A 14,103-nucleotide genomic window follows, 5' to 3' on the forward strand; every position below is an offset into this window, starting at 1 on the left:
TGGTCTCCCAATAGCTGATATCTCACTAGATAACGGTCAGAAAGTGGGGGATCCGATTTTGGATAGTAGATTCGCGACCTCAACAATACCTTGGTAATTTGATACATTTGTATGCATTTCGTCCGAAGAGTTTAACAAGAGAAAGAATGCAGCGAAGGTTATGCCATGATTGCTTCAAGACGATCGGAAGCAAAATTGCATGAGAGTCTGCAAGGACTTCCACAACTGCTTCAAGATGATCAAAACTTTTTTCAAAGTTTGTCACTTGTGATGAAAGTTGCTTTTATGTCTATGACCCTGAAACTAAGCAGCAATTGTCACAGGAAGAGTCCTTCACCTCGACCAAAAAAAAAAAAAAGTTCCACAAATCAAGAGAACATTGAGTTCTTATTGGTCTCTCTCTGTCTGTCTCGAGAAGACAGCCACAGGAGTGGCGTGTAAATGACTGCGTAATTCCGTATGACAATGTCTTGCAGCTTTTATTTTAAATTTCATTTTGTTAAATATTTATTCAATATGCTTAGATAAAAACCATTTTCGTTTGTAATTTGTTTCAAAGTTCGGAGTTTCTTCTGAATAAGCCACAAACAGCACTGCCTTTGTGTGACAGGAGTAGTCACTGGTTTGACAAGCTTACTCGTCCTCAGTTGGTGGCATTTCATCATGTGAGTGGCTTCAAACTGATCAGAATGACTAGCCTCCAGGAAACAGTTTGCTTCCGATGAGGAGTGGGGGATGGAAGTGGGGAAGTCCCACAGCCCCTTACAGATATTTGTTGTTGTTCAGTATGTGACTACTTTCCCCATGACGCCATTTACTACAACGTCTCCCCTCCTCCCGACCTTCCTTACATACTTTATTACTGTTCTAGTATATACATGGTGATGATAAACTCTGATAAAAAAAAACCCGGACCACTGCTCAGAATGAAGTCAAATGCGAACGGATTTTTTTGTTATCATAACGGTACCCACTTATATTCCGTTGAAATTTGGCATCATTCTGAGTCATGGTTCTGTTTTTGCAATTATAATCACCCTTTTTCTAAAGCAGCTTGTATGTATGTACATCTGGGGTCTCCTCCCAACCACTGGATCAATTTCAATTAAATTTGGCACACAAACAGCGAAGTTCATAGGTGTTAGCACTGTGGTGTTTATGATCACCTAGCTCCAGTACGAATAAAGGTATGGGCAAAAACGCTTTTTTTCAGCCCCTGCCATGTAGAATGCCCTGCATGAGCGATGTGTTGTGTAGGAACAGTATCGACCAATCTTATCGACTTGCTTTGCAGGGCAACCTACACATAAGGGCAAGAAACACTTTTACAGCCCCAAATGTGTAGGCAGCCGCGCATGACAGGCTTTGGGAGTAGTATTGTTCTGCTTTATTAGCTAGCTTTGTGGGATCTACATATGTGGATGGGCATGGCTGGAGGAAGATTGAGATGGGTAGAAGAGGGGATGGACAGAAGGAGGGGGCAGTGGGGAATGAACAGGGAGATGGGGAGAAGATGGACAGAAAGATGGGGGAAGAAGGAGATGGAAAGAGAGACAGAGGAGAACGAGATCGACAGAGAGAGGGGGTGGAGAAGGTGTGTTAAATATATGTGCTGAATATGTATTTTAATTTATTATTTCTTTACTAGTGCCTCTACTCGCAACACATTTTGCAGACAGTATCTCCATATCCGACTGGATGTATCCAAAAATTATATCATTGTACGACAAATAGAGCAGGAGGTGTGATGTCATAAATATTGAAATGTGTGAAAAACTAAAGTTTCTTAAAATGGAGCGCAAATTACTCAGGCCATACTCACCAGGTGTTTGATAAAGATTCTTTAAAAATTAGGGGTTTCCTGTATACTTATTATGTGGAAAGAAGCACTCTGGGATTCAGAACCAAATACAACCCAAATAACAAAAAAGTAATTTCAACCTAATCTATTAGATCAATGACATAGTATCTACCTAAAAATACTGTGTGAGATTCCCCACTATCACTAGATGTGGTGGCGAGAGAGAGAAAGGGTGACATAAAAATGTTTGAAAATGACCTGTTGGTATTTATTTCCTGTATTTAGTTGACTTGTAATACTTTTACAAATTTCAAGTACAATTTGTTCTTATTTGTGCTGTTTAGCATGTCAACCAGGTCGTGAGAATGAGCACTACAGTGATCCAATAATTTTGTAATGTGTTTCAGGATAGAAGATCAAGCTACATGACTGAAGGTCACAGATAAATTTAACATCCTTACTGGAGTCGTATGGTATAAAACAGCAGAGTATTGGACATCTTTGTGCACATACACCCATGTGCAATATGTCCCCTTAAGCCACTTGAGAAATTTCAACAAAACTTACGCATATTACTTACTATCTGGAAAGACATACTGCAGGATAAAAACAACCAACCTCGCATTGGGATGGGGTTGGGAGTGGGGGAGGTAATTGAGTGGTGGACAGAGAGGAGGAGGATGAGAAGATGGGGAAAGAGAGAGGGGGGAGAGGAGATGACAGAGTAAAGATGAAGGAAAGGAGACAATCCACAGAGAGGTGGGGGAGGAGTAAACGGAATATAATGGGGCTGAGGAGATGGAGGGTGGGGCAGGAGGAGACAGATGAGAGAGGAAGGAGAAGGACATGCACAGGATCGAGAGAGAGGGAGGAGAGAGAGATGCACAGAGAGATGAGTAGTATATGGGCAGAGACGGGGGGAATGTCTAAAGAGGGGGGGGGGGAGATATAGCCGGATAGAGAGAGGAGGAAAGGAAGAGATGGAGGGAGAGGGAAGGGAGGAGAAGTACAGGGAGAGGAGGGAGGAGAAGTGGACCAATAGAAGACTGGAATAAATAAACATCCAGCCAACGCAGGGTTTCTTAGCTAGTTTTTGACTAAAAACAAAGTTCCTCTTCTTCCTCTTCCACAATACTAACCAGTCGTAGTTCTGCTTGGTTTCTTCCTCTGTCAAGACGAAATTATAGCTGAATGGAGGAAGATGTTATACAATGGAGAAGATTAAAGTGGTTTCATGGAGGTTACTAAACAACCTAACAAAAGAATACTTTCTGGGTTTATTGCAAAATTGACAGAAGCGTTGGGATTCATGTATTCGTTCCCAAGGGGACCACTTTGGTGAGATTGCAGTAAGAGAGGGCCAGTGTTAGTACAGTATCGAGATTCCAATCTTTCGATTAAACAACAGAAATTATGTGTCATTGATCTGCATCATAGTGCTTACCCATTCTTGGCTGAACCTTCTGGTTGTTGAACGAGTTGTTATATATTGTTTTCTCAACCAATGAACAACTGAAGGACGAATATCTGAGTGACTGGTCATCTCTGCCTGAGTTTGTCGTGAATAGAATATACGAAGCATCTCTAGCTCTCATAACCCCAAACACTGACCTACTCTCGAGCTGCAGCCCTCTGGTAATGTTGTGAAACACCCAACTTTTGACAGCGTGCCACAGCACAACGGAGTCACAAACGCATTGGAACTTATACACAACAGTGTAACTGAGTAAGCACGGGCTGCGTAGAAAAAGCTTGTAGACACGTTGGACAGTATGCGTTGATACACCAACAAATTGAGAAGCTTCATTCACCATGTTGTCAAGGATACTACGTATAGACATGATAGTTTCTTTTTATTTCTCTCTCAGGTCTCCAACGTGGACTCAGCTTAAACTATACAACCGACTGGCACATGTACACCACTTCACTGGCATGACTTTTGTCAGCATTGGAACCCAGTCACAGTTCTAGAGCATTTACAGCTCTCATAAGCAACCAGCGCACTCTCTTGAGGGAGTCACTAATATATGGTCCAGTCACATTAATGTTACCACCACCTAAATCCAACTTCTTGTTTTGGGTCATCAGTCTTCCGACTGGTTTGATGCGGCCCGCCACGAATTCATTTCCTGTGCCAACCTTTTCATCTCAGAGTAGCACCTGCAACCTTCATTCTCAATTATTTGCTGGGTTTATTTCAATCTCTATCTCCCTTTACAGTTTCGTCTACAGCTTCCTCTAGTACCATGGAGGATATATGAAGTGTGTCCAGGGGATGCGGAAAATAGTAAGTCGTTGTCGTAATGCGGAAACAGAGTAATTTATTTGAATCTCTGTTGATCCATCATGGATACAGGACCGTGGCCTGTCAGGTATTTCTCAACGTAAGATGACCAAACAGCCGTACGTTTTCATAAGTTGTAATTTTATTTACATGACCATTTTCGGCATCTCATTAATGCCATATTCAGGCAACTATGCACCATATACATAGAGAATCAGAAACATTGATCCATGCATAACCAGAGCCATCAATACTTGGCTGTTTTGTGGAGTGTGTATTTTGAAGAGTTTACAACATCTCTGACATCGAAAGGGCATGATAATTCGTTTTCGGGCCAATGGTTGAAGCGTTTCTGAACCAGCTAAGTTTGTAAAATGTTCACTGCCGCCGTAGTTAAAGTCTGTCGTGTATGGCAAAATGGCGCTATCCAAAACTGCCACTGAGGGAAATGTGGCGCATCAGGGGTCATAGACGTCGTGGGTAAACGACAAGTGTAGATGTGTGTACGGGCGAAAAAACGTAGAACAGTTGAACAGCTGATGGCCCAGATGATCCAGTATCTACTCAACGACCTCTCAGCGAAAGTTGCTACATGTAGGTCTCTGCAGCAGGCTCTTGATTCATGCACCCATGTTCACTGCTATTCATCAGCAACTAAGGATGGAATCTGCACGCCGATACTGCCACTGGATGTCCAGTGAGTGGCGACAGCCAGCCTCTTCAGGTGAATAACATTTTATGTTCCAATTGACAGATGGCTGTTGGCGTGTACAATGTGAAACATCGGAAAGCAAACACCCTGCAACTGTGGTCAGAAGGCCCAGGCCAGATGATGAGGTGTTATGGTCTGGAGAATGTTTTCGTGGCACTCCCTTGGTAATGTCGTGATTGTTGAAGGCACAAAGGATAAACACAAGTATGCATCTGTCCTAGGTCTCCATGCCCACCCCTACACGCAGTTTGTTCTTCATTGGCACAATGGCATCTACCAGCAGGACAATGCAAAGTGTCGCACAGCTCACTGTGTACATATATGGTTTGAAGAGCACCGGGCTGAGTTTACCGTACTCCCCTGGCCACCAAACTCACCGAATTTAAACCCTATTGCGAATCTGTGGACCACTGCGACTGAGCTGTTTCGTGCCATGGGTCCTCAACCGAGAAGCCTGGTGCAGCTGGCCAAGGCATTCAGGGTTGGCATGACTCCACATCCTTGTTGGTACCTTCCAGAACCTCACTGACTCTCTTCCTGCACATCTAGCAGCGGTCTGAGCTGCAAAAAGTTGGTTTGTCAGGTGTATATATATATATGAAGGTAGTATCTGTTCCTGAAATAAGAGATACAACTGATGATCGTGCAGCTTCTCTAGAATGAGATGATAATTAAATCGACACCCTAGCTGCAAACAGGCGTTGATATACATCATTGGGGACACGTTGAAAATGTGTGCCCCGACCAGGACTCGAAACCGGGATTTCCTGCTTACATGTATGATGTATATCAACGCATGTTTGCAGCTAGGGTGTCGATTTAATTATCATCTCATTCTAGAGAAGACCACGGTCGTCAATTGTATCTTTTCTTTCGGGAACAGATACCATCTTCATAAATAATTAAAATATGGCTACCCAGTTCATTGACCTTCCTGTGCGAACGCACACACTATGCCCCAACTTGTACGGGACTTGGTAGTTTAATCTGCCTCAAGTAATGAGTGTGATGAGCAAACATCTATTAGGCGCACTAAGAATGTAGTGGTGTGGACATGTTGGGATTGTGTCCGCAGCTCGTGGTCGTGCGGTAGCGTTCTCGCGATTCCCAGTGGGTCAGGGATTTTCTCTGCCTCGTGATGACTGGGTGTTGTGTGATGTCCTTAGGTTAGTTAGGTTCAAGTCGTTCTAAGTTCTAGGGGACTGATGGCCATTGATGTTAAGTCCCATAGTGCTCAGAGCCATGTTGGGAATGTGGGTATCACGGGGAGCGTGCAAGGAATAAGTCCCTGCAGGCGCGCTATCCTCTGTGCCCTCGGTGGCTCAGATGGATCGAGTGTCTGCCACGTAAGCAGGATATCCCGGGTTCGAGTCCCGGTCGGGGCACACATTTTCAACATGTCCCTATTGATGTGTATCAACGCCTGTTTGCAATTAGGGTGTCGATTTAATTATCACCTCACTCTAGTTCTTGAGGTTTTTGACAGGTGATCACATTAATGTGACTGGACTGTGCATTTCGTCCGGTGACGTTACGTGTCCACGTGGAGACAGCATCAGAGTGTCTCGTTAGTTAGGGAAGAGGTGCCCACCGTGCAGCCTGGGACAGGTTGGCGCGCAGCGTCCACAGAGCAGCAGCCAGACGCCGGCGGGCGCCTTGGCCGCCTCCGCCCTCGCTACCGCCTCCGCCCCCACAGCCCCCGTGGCTTCCGCCGCCGCCGCGTCCTCTGGGGTCACCGGGAGACGCCGGCCACGCTGCAGCGCCGCCCTCAAAATGCACATCCGTCGCCGCCACAACAGCCGCCAGCGCCAACGTCTGCGAACACACGAAACCTGCCAGCTGCAGTCTCACTACCTTTATGCTTCAGCGTAACACACTTACTTGTCGACAAAATACAACTTTACACTAAACACTGTTGACGGTGCCAACAAATCGCATAATCATTCTTTTAACGTATTTGAAAGCAATATTTTATCTGCAGATTCTAAAAATAACCCCACAAAATTTTGGTCATACGTAAAATCTATGAACGCTACAAATAATTCAATACCTTCTCTTGCTGACAGTACGGGTAATGTAACATGATGATAAACAACGGTACAGGACTGCAGCACCATTCCCCCTTTCAGTTATCGAACAAACGCAAGGATGGCTGACATAGTGTTTAGTGTATTTGGGATTGTAAAACAGATAAGATCCTTAGACGCCAGGAAGGCATCCGGCCCAGACGGTATCCCGTAAGATTTTATGTTGACTATGCTACAAATGTAGCACCATTCTTACCCATCGTCTGTCACAGATCTTTGGAACAGCGGAAAGTTCCACGGGACTCGAAGGAGGCCCAGGTCAAAGCAATCTATAAAAAGGGTAGAAAATCGGATGCACATAATTACCGGCCAATTTCATGGACATCGATTGGTTGTAGAATCATGTAACATATTTTGTGTTCAGACGTAATGTCCTTTCTAGACTCTGAGAAGCTCATCTCCAGAAACGAGCACGGTTTTAGGTAACAGCGGTCATGCGAGACACAGCTGGCCCTCTTTGTGCTTGAGATACAACAGGCTCTAGATACCGGCTCCCATGTTGATGCCTTATTTCTCGACTTTCGAAAGGCGTTCGACTCAGTTCCTCACTGTCGCTTGCTCCAAAAAGTGCGCGCTTGCGGTCTATCCGATGACATGCGGTTGGATAGAACGTTTTCTAACAGACAGGGAGCAGTATGTCGTCCTGAACGGGGTGACTTCAACAGAAACAAGCTTAACTTCAGGTGTGCCCCAGGGCAGCGTAATAGGTCCGCTGCTTTTTTAAAATTTACATAAACGATCTGGTTGATGGTATTGACAGTGGCATTAGAGTGTTTGCCGATGATGCTGTAGTCTACAGGAAAGTAGTATCATGCGAAAGTTGTGAACAAATCAGTGAGCATTTGCAGAAAATAAATGCTTGGTGTAATGACTGGCAGTTGTCTCTCAATATTAGTAAGTGTAACCTACTGCGTCTAACAAGGCGAAAATCCCCATTCATGTACGAGTACAATATAAATGGCCAGTCTTTGGAAGCGGTAGCGTGCGTCAAGTATCTGGGCGTGACTATTCGAAATGATCTCAAATGTAATGATGAAATTACTCAAGTAACGGGTAAGGCAAACTCTAGATTGTGGTTTATTGGTAGAATCCTGAAGCGATACAGTCCTTCAACGAAGGAAATGGCTTACAATACGTAAGTTCGTCCAGTCTTAGAGTATTGTTCGTCTGTATGGGACCCTTAACAGTTGGGTCCGATTCAGGAGATTGAGAAGGTCCGAAGAAGAGCGGCAAGATTCGTGACTCGTACATTTAGTCATCGTGAGAGCGTTACAAATCTCATAGAAAGTTTGAAGTGGGACACACTTGCAGATAGACGGCGCGCTAAACGGAAGGGGCTGCTCACTAAATTCCGAACTCCGATCTTCACCGAGGATGTAGAGCATATATTATCACCACCAACTTTCAAATCGCGCAATGATCACCATTCACCTTCTCAATCTCCTGAATCAGACCCAACTGTTAAGGGTCCCATACAGACGAACAATACTCTAAGACTGGACGAACTTACGTATTGTAAGCCATTTCCTTCGTTGAAGGACTGCATCGCTTCAGGATTCTACCAATAAACCACAATCTAGAGTTTGCTTTACCCGTTACTTGAGTAATTTCATCATTACATTTGAGCTCGTACTGAGTCGTTCAGGCAGTCGTTTTTCCCTCATGCGACCTGCGAGTGGAAGAGTGGTTGGAGAGGGGGGGCGGGTGGAAATATGACTTTGGCGCGAATTGTGCCCTCCGCCACACACCGCTTGGTGGTTAGCGGAGTATGTATGTAGATGTAGATGTGACTGCCAGCTGGTGCTCAGTTTCATTGGTGGAGCACAGATAATAAAAAAAAAGAAACTTTACGCTGAGGTGACAGAAGTCATGGCATAGCGATATGCAGAAATACAGATGGCGATAGTACCGCGTACACAAAATATAAAAGGGCAGTGCATAGATGAAGCTCTCATTCGCACTCAGGTGATTCGTGGGAAAAGGTTTGCGACCCGATTGTGACCTCATGACGAGAATTAACAGTCTCTGATCGCGAAATGGTAGTTGGAGTTAGACGCATGGGACATTTCATTTTGGAAATCGGTAGGGAATAAAATATCTGGAGATCCACAGTGTCAAGAGTGTGCCAAGAATACCAAATTTCAGGCATTGCCTTTCACCACGGACAACGCAGTGCCCTAAGGCCTTCACTTATCATCCAAAAGAGCAGTCGCGTTTGCATAGAGTTGTCAGTACTAACAGACAAGCAACACTGCGTGAATGTGGGACGTATGACGAAGGTGTCCATTAGGACAGTGCGGCGAAATTTGGCGTTAACAGGTTATGGCAACAGACGATCGACGTTAGTGTCTTTGTAATAGCACAACATCATCTGCAGGGCCTCTCCTGGGCTTGTAGCCACATCGTTTGGACCCCAGAAGACTGGAAAACCATGGCCTGGTTAGATGAGTGCAGATTTCAGTTGGTAAGAGCTGATTGCAGGGGTCGAAGTTGCATAGAGCCCGCGAATCCGTGGACACAAGTTGCGACAAAGCAGTGTGCAAACCGATGGTGGCTCCGTAACGATGTGGGTTGTATTTACGTGGAATGAACTGGGTCCGCTGATGGAAATTGTTGTGGTCGGCTACTTGGAGACCATTTGCAACCATTCATGAACTTCATGTTACCAAACAAACTTCATGTTCCCAAATAGCGATGGAATTTTTGTGGATGACAATGCACCATGTCACGAGCAGATTTGTTCGCGATTGGTTTGAAGAATATTCTGGACAATTCGAGCGAATGAAGTGGCCACCCAGATCGTCCAGCATGAATCCCATTGAATATGTATGGGACATAATCGTGAGGTCAGTTCGTGCACGAAATGCTGCACTGGCAACACTTTAGCAATTATGGAGTGCTATAGAGATAGTACGGCTCAATATTTCTGCATGGGACTTCCAAGGACTTGTTGATTCCATGCCATGCCGGGCAAAAGGATGTCCGACACGATGTTAGAAGGTATCCCATGACTTTTGTGACGTCAGTGTGTAAGGGTATTGTTCCAGATGGTTGTTACATAGCCTTCGTTCCTGTCATTTCTTTCAAAGGAAAGGAATCTTTCAACAGGTTTGTTCCCCTTAATACACCGCAAAAGACAAACCGACTTTTGCATTTAATATCTGTTGTTTCGTCTGTCCACACAGAAACAAGACTGGCAGCATTAATGTCTTTAATCAGTTCTTCAATGTAAATTTGATACACATAGTCTAAAAGTTTATTTTGCATAATGTGTGACATATGTTTACAGACGGAAATACGAGAGCTGTTTACGTTTACTAGCTGTGAAGGTTTACTAGGAGAGATAACAAATCTAAGTTATGTGACTCAGTTTTTTATTGGGAGCCCTTAGTGCTAACTCAAGAGTTCCACAAAACTGTAAGCAGTCTATTATCCTGCTTAATATGTGTCTCTTCGTAACTACTTAATTATTTTTGTGTACTGACATTTTATAGGGCTAGAAAATCTGAGCATTAATGTTAATTGAGGCCGGCCGTTGTGGCCGAGCGGTTCTAGGCGCCTCAGTCTGGAACCGCGTGACCGCTACGGTCGCAAGTTCGTATCCTACCTCGGGCATGGATGTGTGTGATGTCCTTAGATTGTTGTTGTTGTTGTTGTTGTTGTTGTTGTGGTCTTCAGTCCTGAGACTGGTTTGATGCAGCTCTCCACGCTACTCTATCCTGTGCAAGCTTCTTTATCTCCCAGTACCTACTGCACCCTACATCCTTCTGAAACTGCTTAGTGTATTCATCTCTTGGTCTCCCTCTACGATTTTTTCCTTCCACGCTGCCCTCCATTACTAAATTGGTGATCCCTTGATGCCTCAGAACATGCCCTACCAACCGATCCCTTCTTCTAGTCAAGTTGTGCCACAAACTCCTCTTCTCCCCAATTCTATTCAATACCTCCTCATTAGTTATGTGATCTACCCATCTACTCTTCAGCATACTTCTGTAGCATCACATTTCGAAAGCTTCTATTCTCTTCTTGTCGCCGGCCGCGGTGGTCTCGTGGTTCTAGGAGCGCAGTCCGGAGCCGTGGGACTGCTACGGTCGCAGGTTCGAATCCTGCCTCGGGCATGGATATGTGTGATGTCCTTAGGTTAGTTAGGTTTAAGTAGTTCTAAGTTCTAGGGGACTGATGACCACAGCAGTTGAGTCCCATAGTGCTCAGAGCCATTTGAACCATTTTCTCTTCTTGTCTAAGCTATTTATCGTCCATGTTTCACTTCCATACATGGCTACACTCCGCACAAATACTTTCAGAAACGACTTCCTGACGTTTAAATCTATACTCGATGTTAACAAATTTCTCTTTTTCAGAAACGCTTTCCTTGCCATTGCCAGTCTACATTTTATATCCTCTCTACTTCGACCATCATCAGTTATTTTGCTACCCAAATAGCAAAACTCATTTACTACTTTAAGCGTCTCATTTTTAATCTAATTCCCTCAGCATCACCCTACTTATTTCGACTACATTCCATTATCCTCGTTTTGCTTTTGTTGATGTTCATCTTATACCCTCCTTTCAAGACATTGTCCATTCCGTTCAACTGCTCTTTCAAGTCCTTTGCTGTCTCTGACAGAATTACAATGTCATCGGCAAACCTCAAAGTTTTTATTTCTTCTCCATGGATTTTAATACCTACTCCGAACTTTTCTTTTGTTTCCTTTATTGCTTGCTCAATATACAGATTGAATAACATCGGGGAGAGGCTACAATCCTGTCTCACTCCCTTCCCAACCACTGCTTTCCTTTCATACCTCTCGACTCTTATAGTTAGGTTTAAGTAGTTCTAAGTTCTAGGGGACTGATGACCACAGATGTTAAGTCCCCTAAGTGCTCAGAGCCATTTAAACCATTTTTGAACTACTGAGTGATGACCCTGTTTGATGTTAGCGACAGTCCCCATTGAGGAATGGTATACTGGGGACTGGAGGGGGGGGGGGGGGCAGAATGCAGTAAGGCACGTGACAGAGACTACTGGCAAGTGTTTTACTTGATGTGGGCGTAAATTCTGGCTGCAGACCTAACCTCACTGTTCCCATAATAGTGGAGACGTGCAGACGGGTGAAAGAGTGACAACGTGAGAGAGACAGCAGGATTCGCTGGGGTGCGGGTAAAGAGGGAAAGAGGGGGTCTGTTCACTGGGTCCGCTCTAAGTGGCTCTAAGCTATGTTGTGGCGAGGGCCGATGTGGAGAAGGGAAACGGCTTGGACACGTCAGTGCGATGCAGTTTTCGGAGCAGGGGGTAAGGAGGGGTACGGAACACCTGAAGCTGGCCCGCGGCGTTTGCTGTTTGGGGTGGGTAAAGCGAAACAGGTTCGTCATTCTGGAAGGATGCACTGAGGGGAGGTGTGAGGAAGAAGTACCGACAAGACCTGGTCCAGCTACTGGCAGCTCAGAGTTAACATCGTGTGTGTCTGTCTGGGTCTGATTATCTCTGGTCTCTGTCACTCGTACTACACCAAAATCAAGTCTTACTCAAACTGTTTCATACAATACTGAAAAAATACACACAAAACAAAATTATGTCATAAAATTTCAGGTGGGGCCAGGGCACTCTGGCTCTTAAGAACGAGCGACACTTGTCTTAAGCCTTTTTTTGTGACCCCCCAAGTGCGGCCGTGGACACTGGGACGTGTGTGCCGCTATGGCGGTTCAGTGAGGATAGAGAATGTGAAAATTAATAGAAAAAACAACCTGAAACACCAGATTTCTTCAAACGCTGTACAGTCAGATTCGTATGGTGTTTTCCCAAGCATGATGTTTACAGCACGTATTTCATAATGTAGCAGCATGTCATCTTCACTTGTGAGCATAGGTGGACTGAAACTGCATACAACAAACTCCAAAACTTCATACTCAGTTCAATCGTTGCGAACTATGGGCTACTGCCCTCTCCAGATTAATTACTTCTCTCTCAATAGAAAAATTTTGCTAGTTGTTAGTGTGGTATCAATGCCTCGTATTTTCTTTAGGCTCAGATTGGAGACCTGCCCAGCTTTATTGGCATAAACAGTAGTTAAAAACAGGAAACAACAAAAAAACAACGTATTCAGTCTGTCTGGTGTACCGTACCAGCACCCGTCGAACCTCCTCGAAGATTAGGCGTGTTAAGGTGTGCAAGCAGTCCACTGTAATCAAATTAGGCTGAAATGCATCAACGTGAATGCAGCCATCCCGACTCTCCCCACATGGGAGCATTAATGACATAACACACAAAAATGGTTCGAATGGCTCTGAGCACTATGGGACTTAACTTCTGAGGTCATCAGTCCCCTATAACTAACCGAAGGACACCACACGCATCCATGCCCGAGGCAGGATTCGAACCTGGGACCGTAGCGGTCGCGCGGTTCCCGTACACTCGATAAATTTCCACTTGCCTACCTTTTATTTGAAGTATTGATATTGCATTATCGATTTGGATCTGAAATCAGAAGGTATAATCCGGAACATTCATAGTTTAATATAAATGTCTTATATATAAATTCACTCACTATATGATTAACTGTCTATTCGCATTTCGCTCATTGTTTTAATTAATAAAGTAAGTAAATTATGAGAATTGTAAAAGTGAGTGATCATTGGCTATCGGTACAAAGGACATATGATTTCTGAAACTGTGAAAACGCGGCCTGTGTCCACTGGAGTCGCTTGAAACGAGCACCCACTAATCCCACTCTCTCTCTTGCCTCTTGTCTAAAGCGATAGATTCCTATCGTACTGCAGGCTTAAACTGCCTTGGCTTCACGCTTGATGATAATTATTGTGCATTCGCATCATAAAAATTTAAGCACAACTCCACTTAACAGCCGACTGCCGGCTCAGTTAAACATCTACATCTACGTCGATACTCTGCAAATCACATTTAAGTGTCTGGCAGAGGGTTCATCGAACCACCTCAGCCGGCCGGAGTGGCCGTGCGGTTCTAGGTGCTACAGTCTGGAACCGCGAGACCGCTACGGTCGCAGGGTCGAATCCTGCCTCGGGCATGGTTGTGTGTGTTGTCTTAGGTTAGTTAGGTTCAAGTAGTTCTAAGTTCTAGGGGACTGATGACATCAGAAGTTGAGGAAAAAAACGAAGCACTGATTTTCTTTATTTTATTATGATGATCGTTTCTCCTTATGTAGCTCGGCGTCAACAAAATATTTTCGTATTCGGATGAGAAAGT

At 44.5% G+C, this 14,103-nt stretch overlaps 1 protein-coding gene across 1 annotated transcript in view; it reads right to left on the bottom strand.

Moving 5' to 3' along the window:
* Positions 1-6,365: 6,365 nt before the first annotated feature.
* The window catches only part of LOC126336081 (uncharacterized), a 272,829-nt gene continuing 265,091 nt past the window's right edge, over positions 6,366-14,103 (bottom strand). Inside the window, exon 2 of the mRNA XM_049999561.1 lies at positions 6,366-6,612. Coding sequence (XP_049855518.1) covers positions 6,366-6,612 — 247 coding nt within the window. The remainder of the gene's footprint in view (positions 6,613-14,103) is intronic.

This window comes from Schistocerca gregaria, chromosome 2, assembly GCF_023897955.1.
Source record: "Schistocerca gregaria isolate iqSchGreg1 chromosome 2, iqSchGreg1.2, whole genome shotgun sequence".
NCBI classification, from domain to species: Eukaryota; Metazoa; Arthropoda; class Insecta; order Orthoptera; family Acrididae; genus Schistocerca; species Schistocerca gregaria.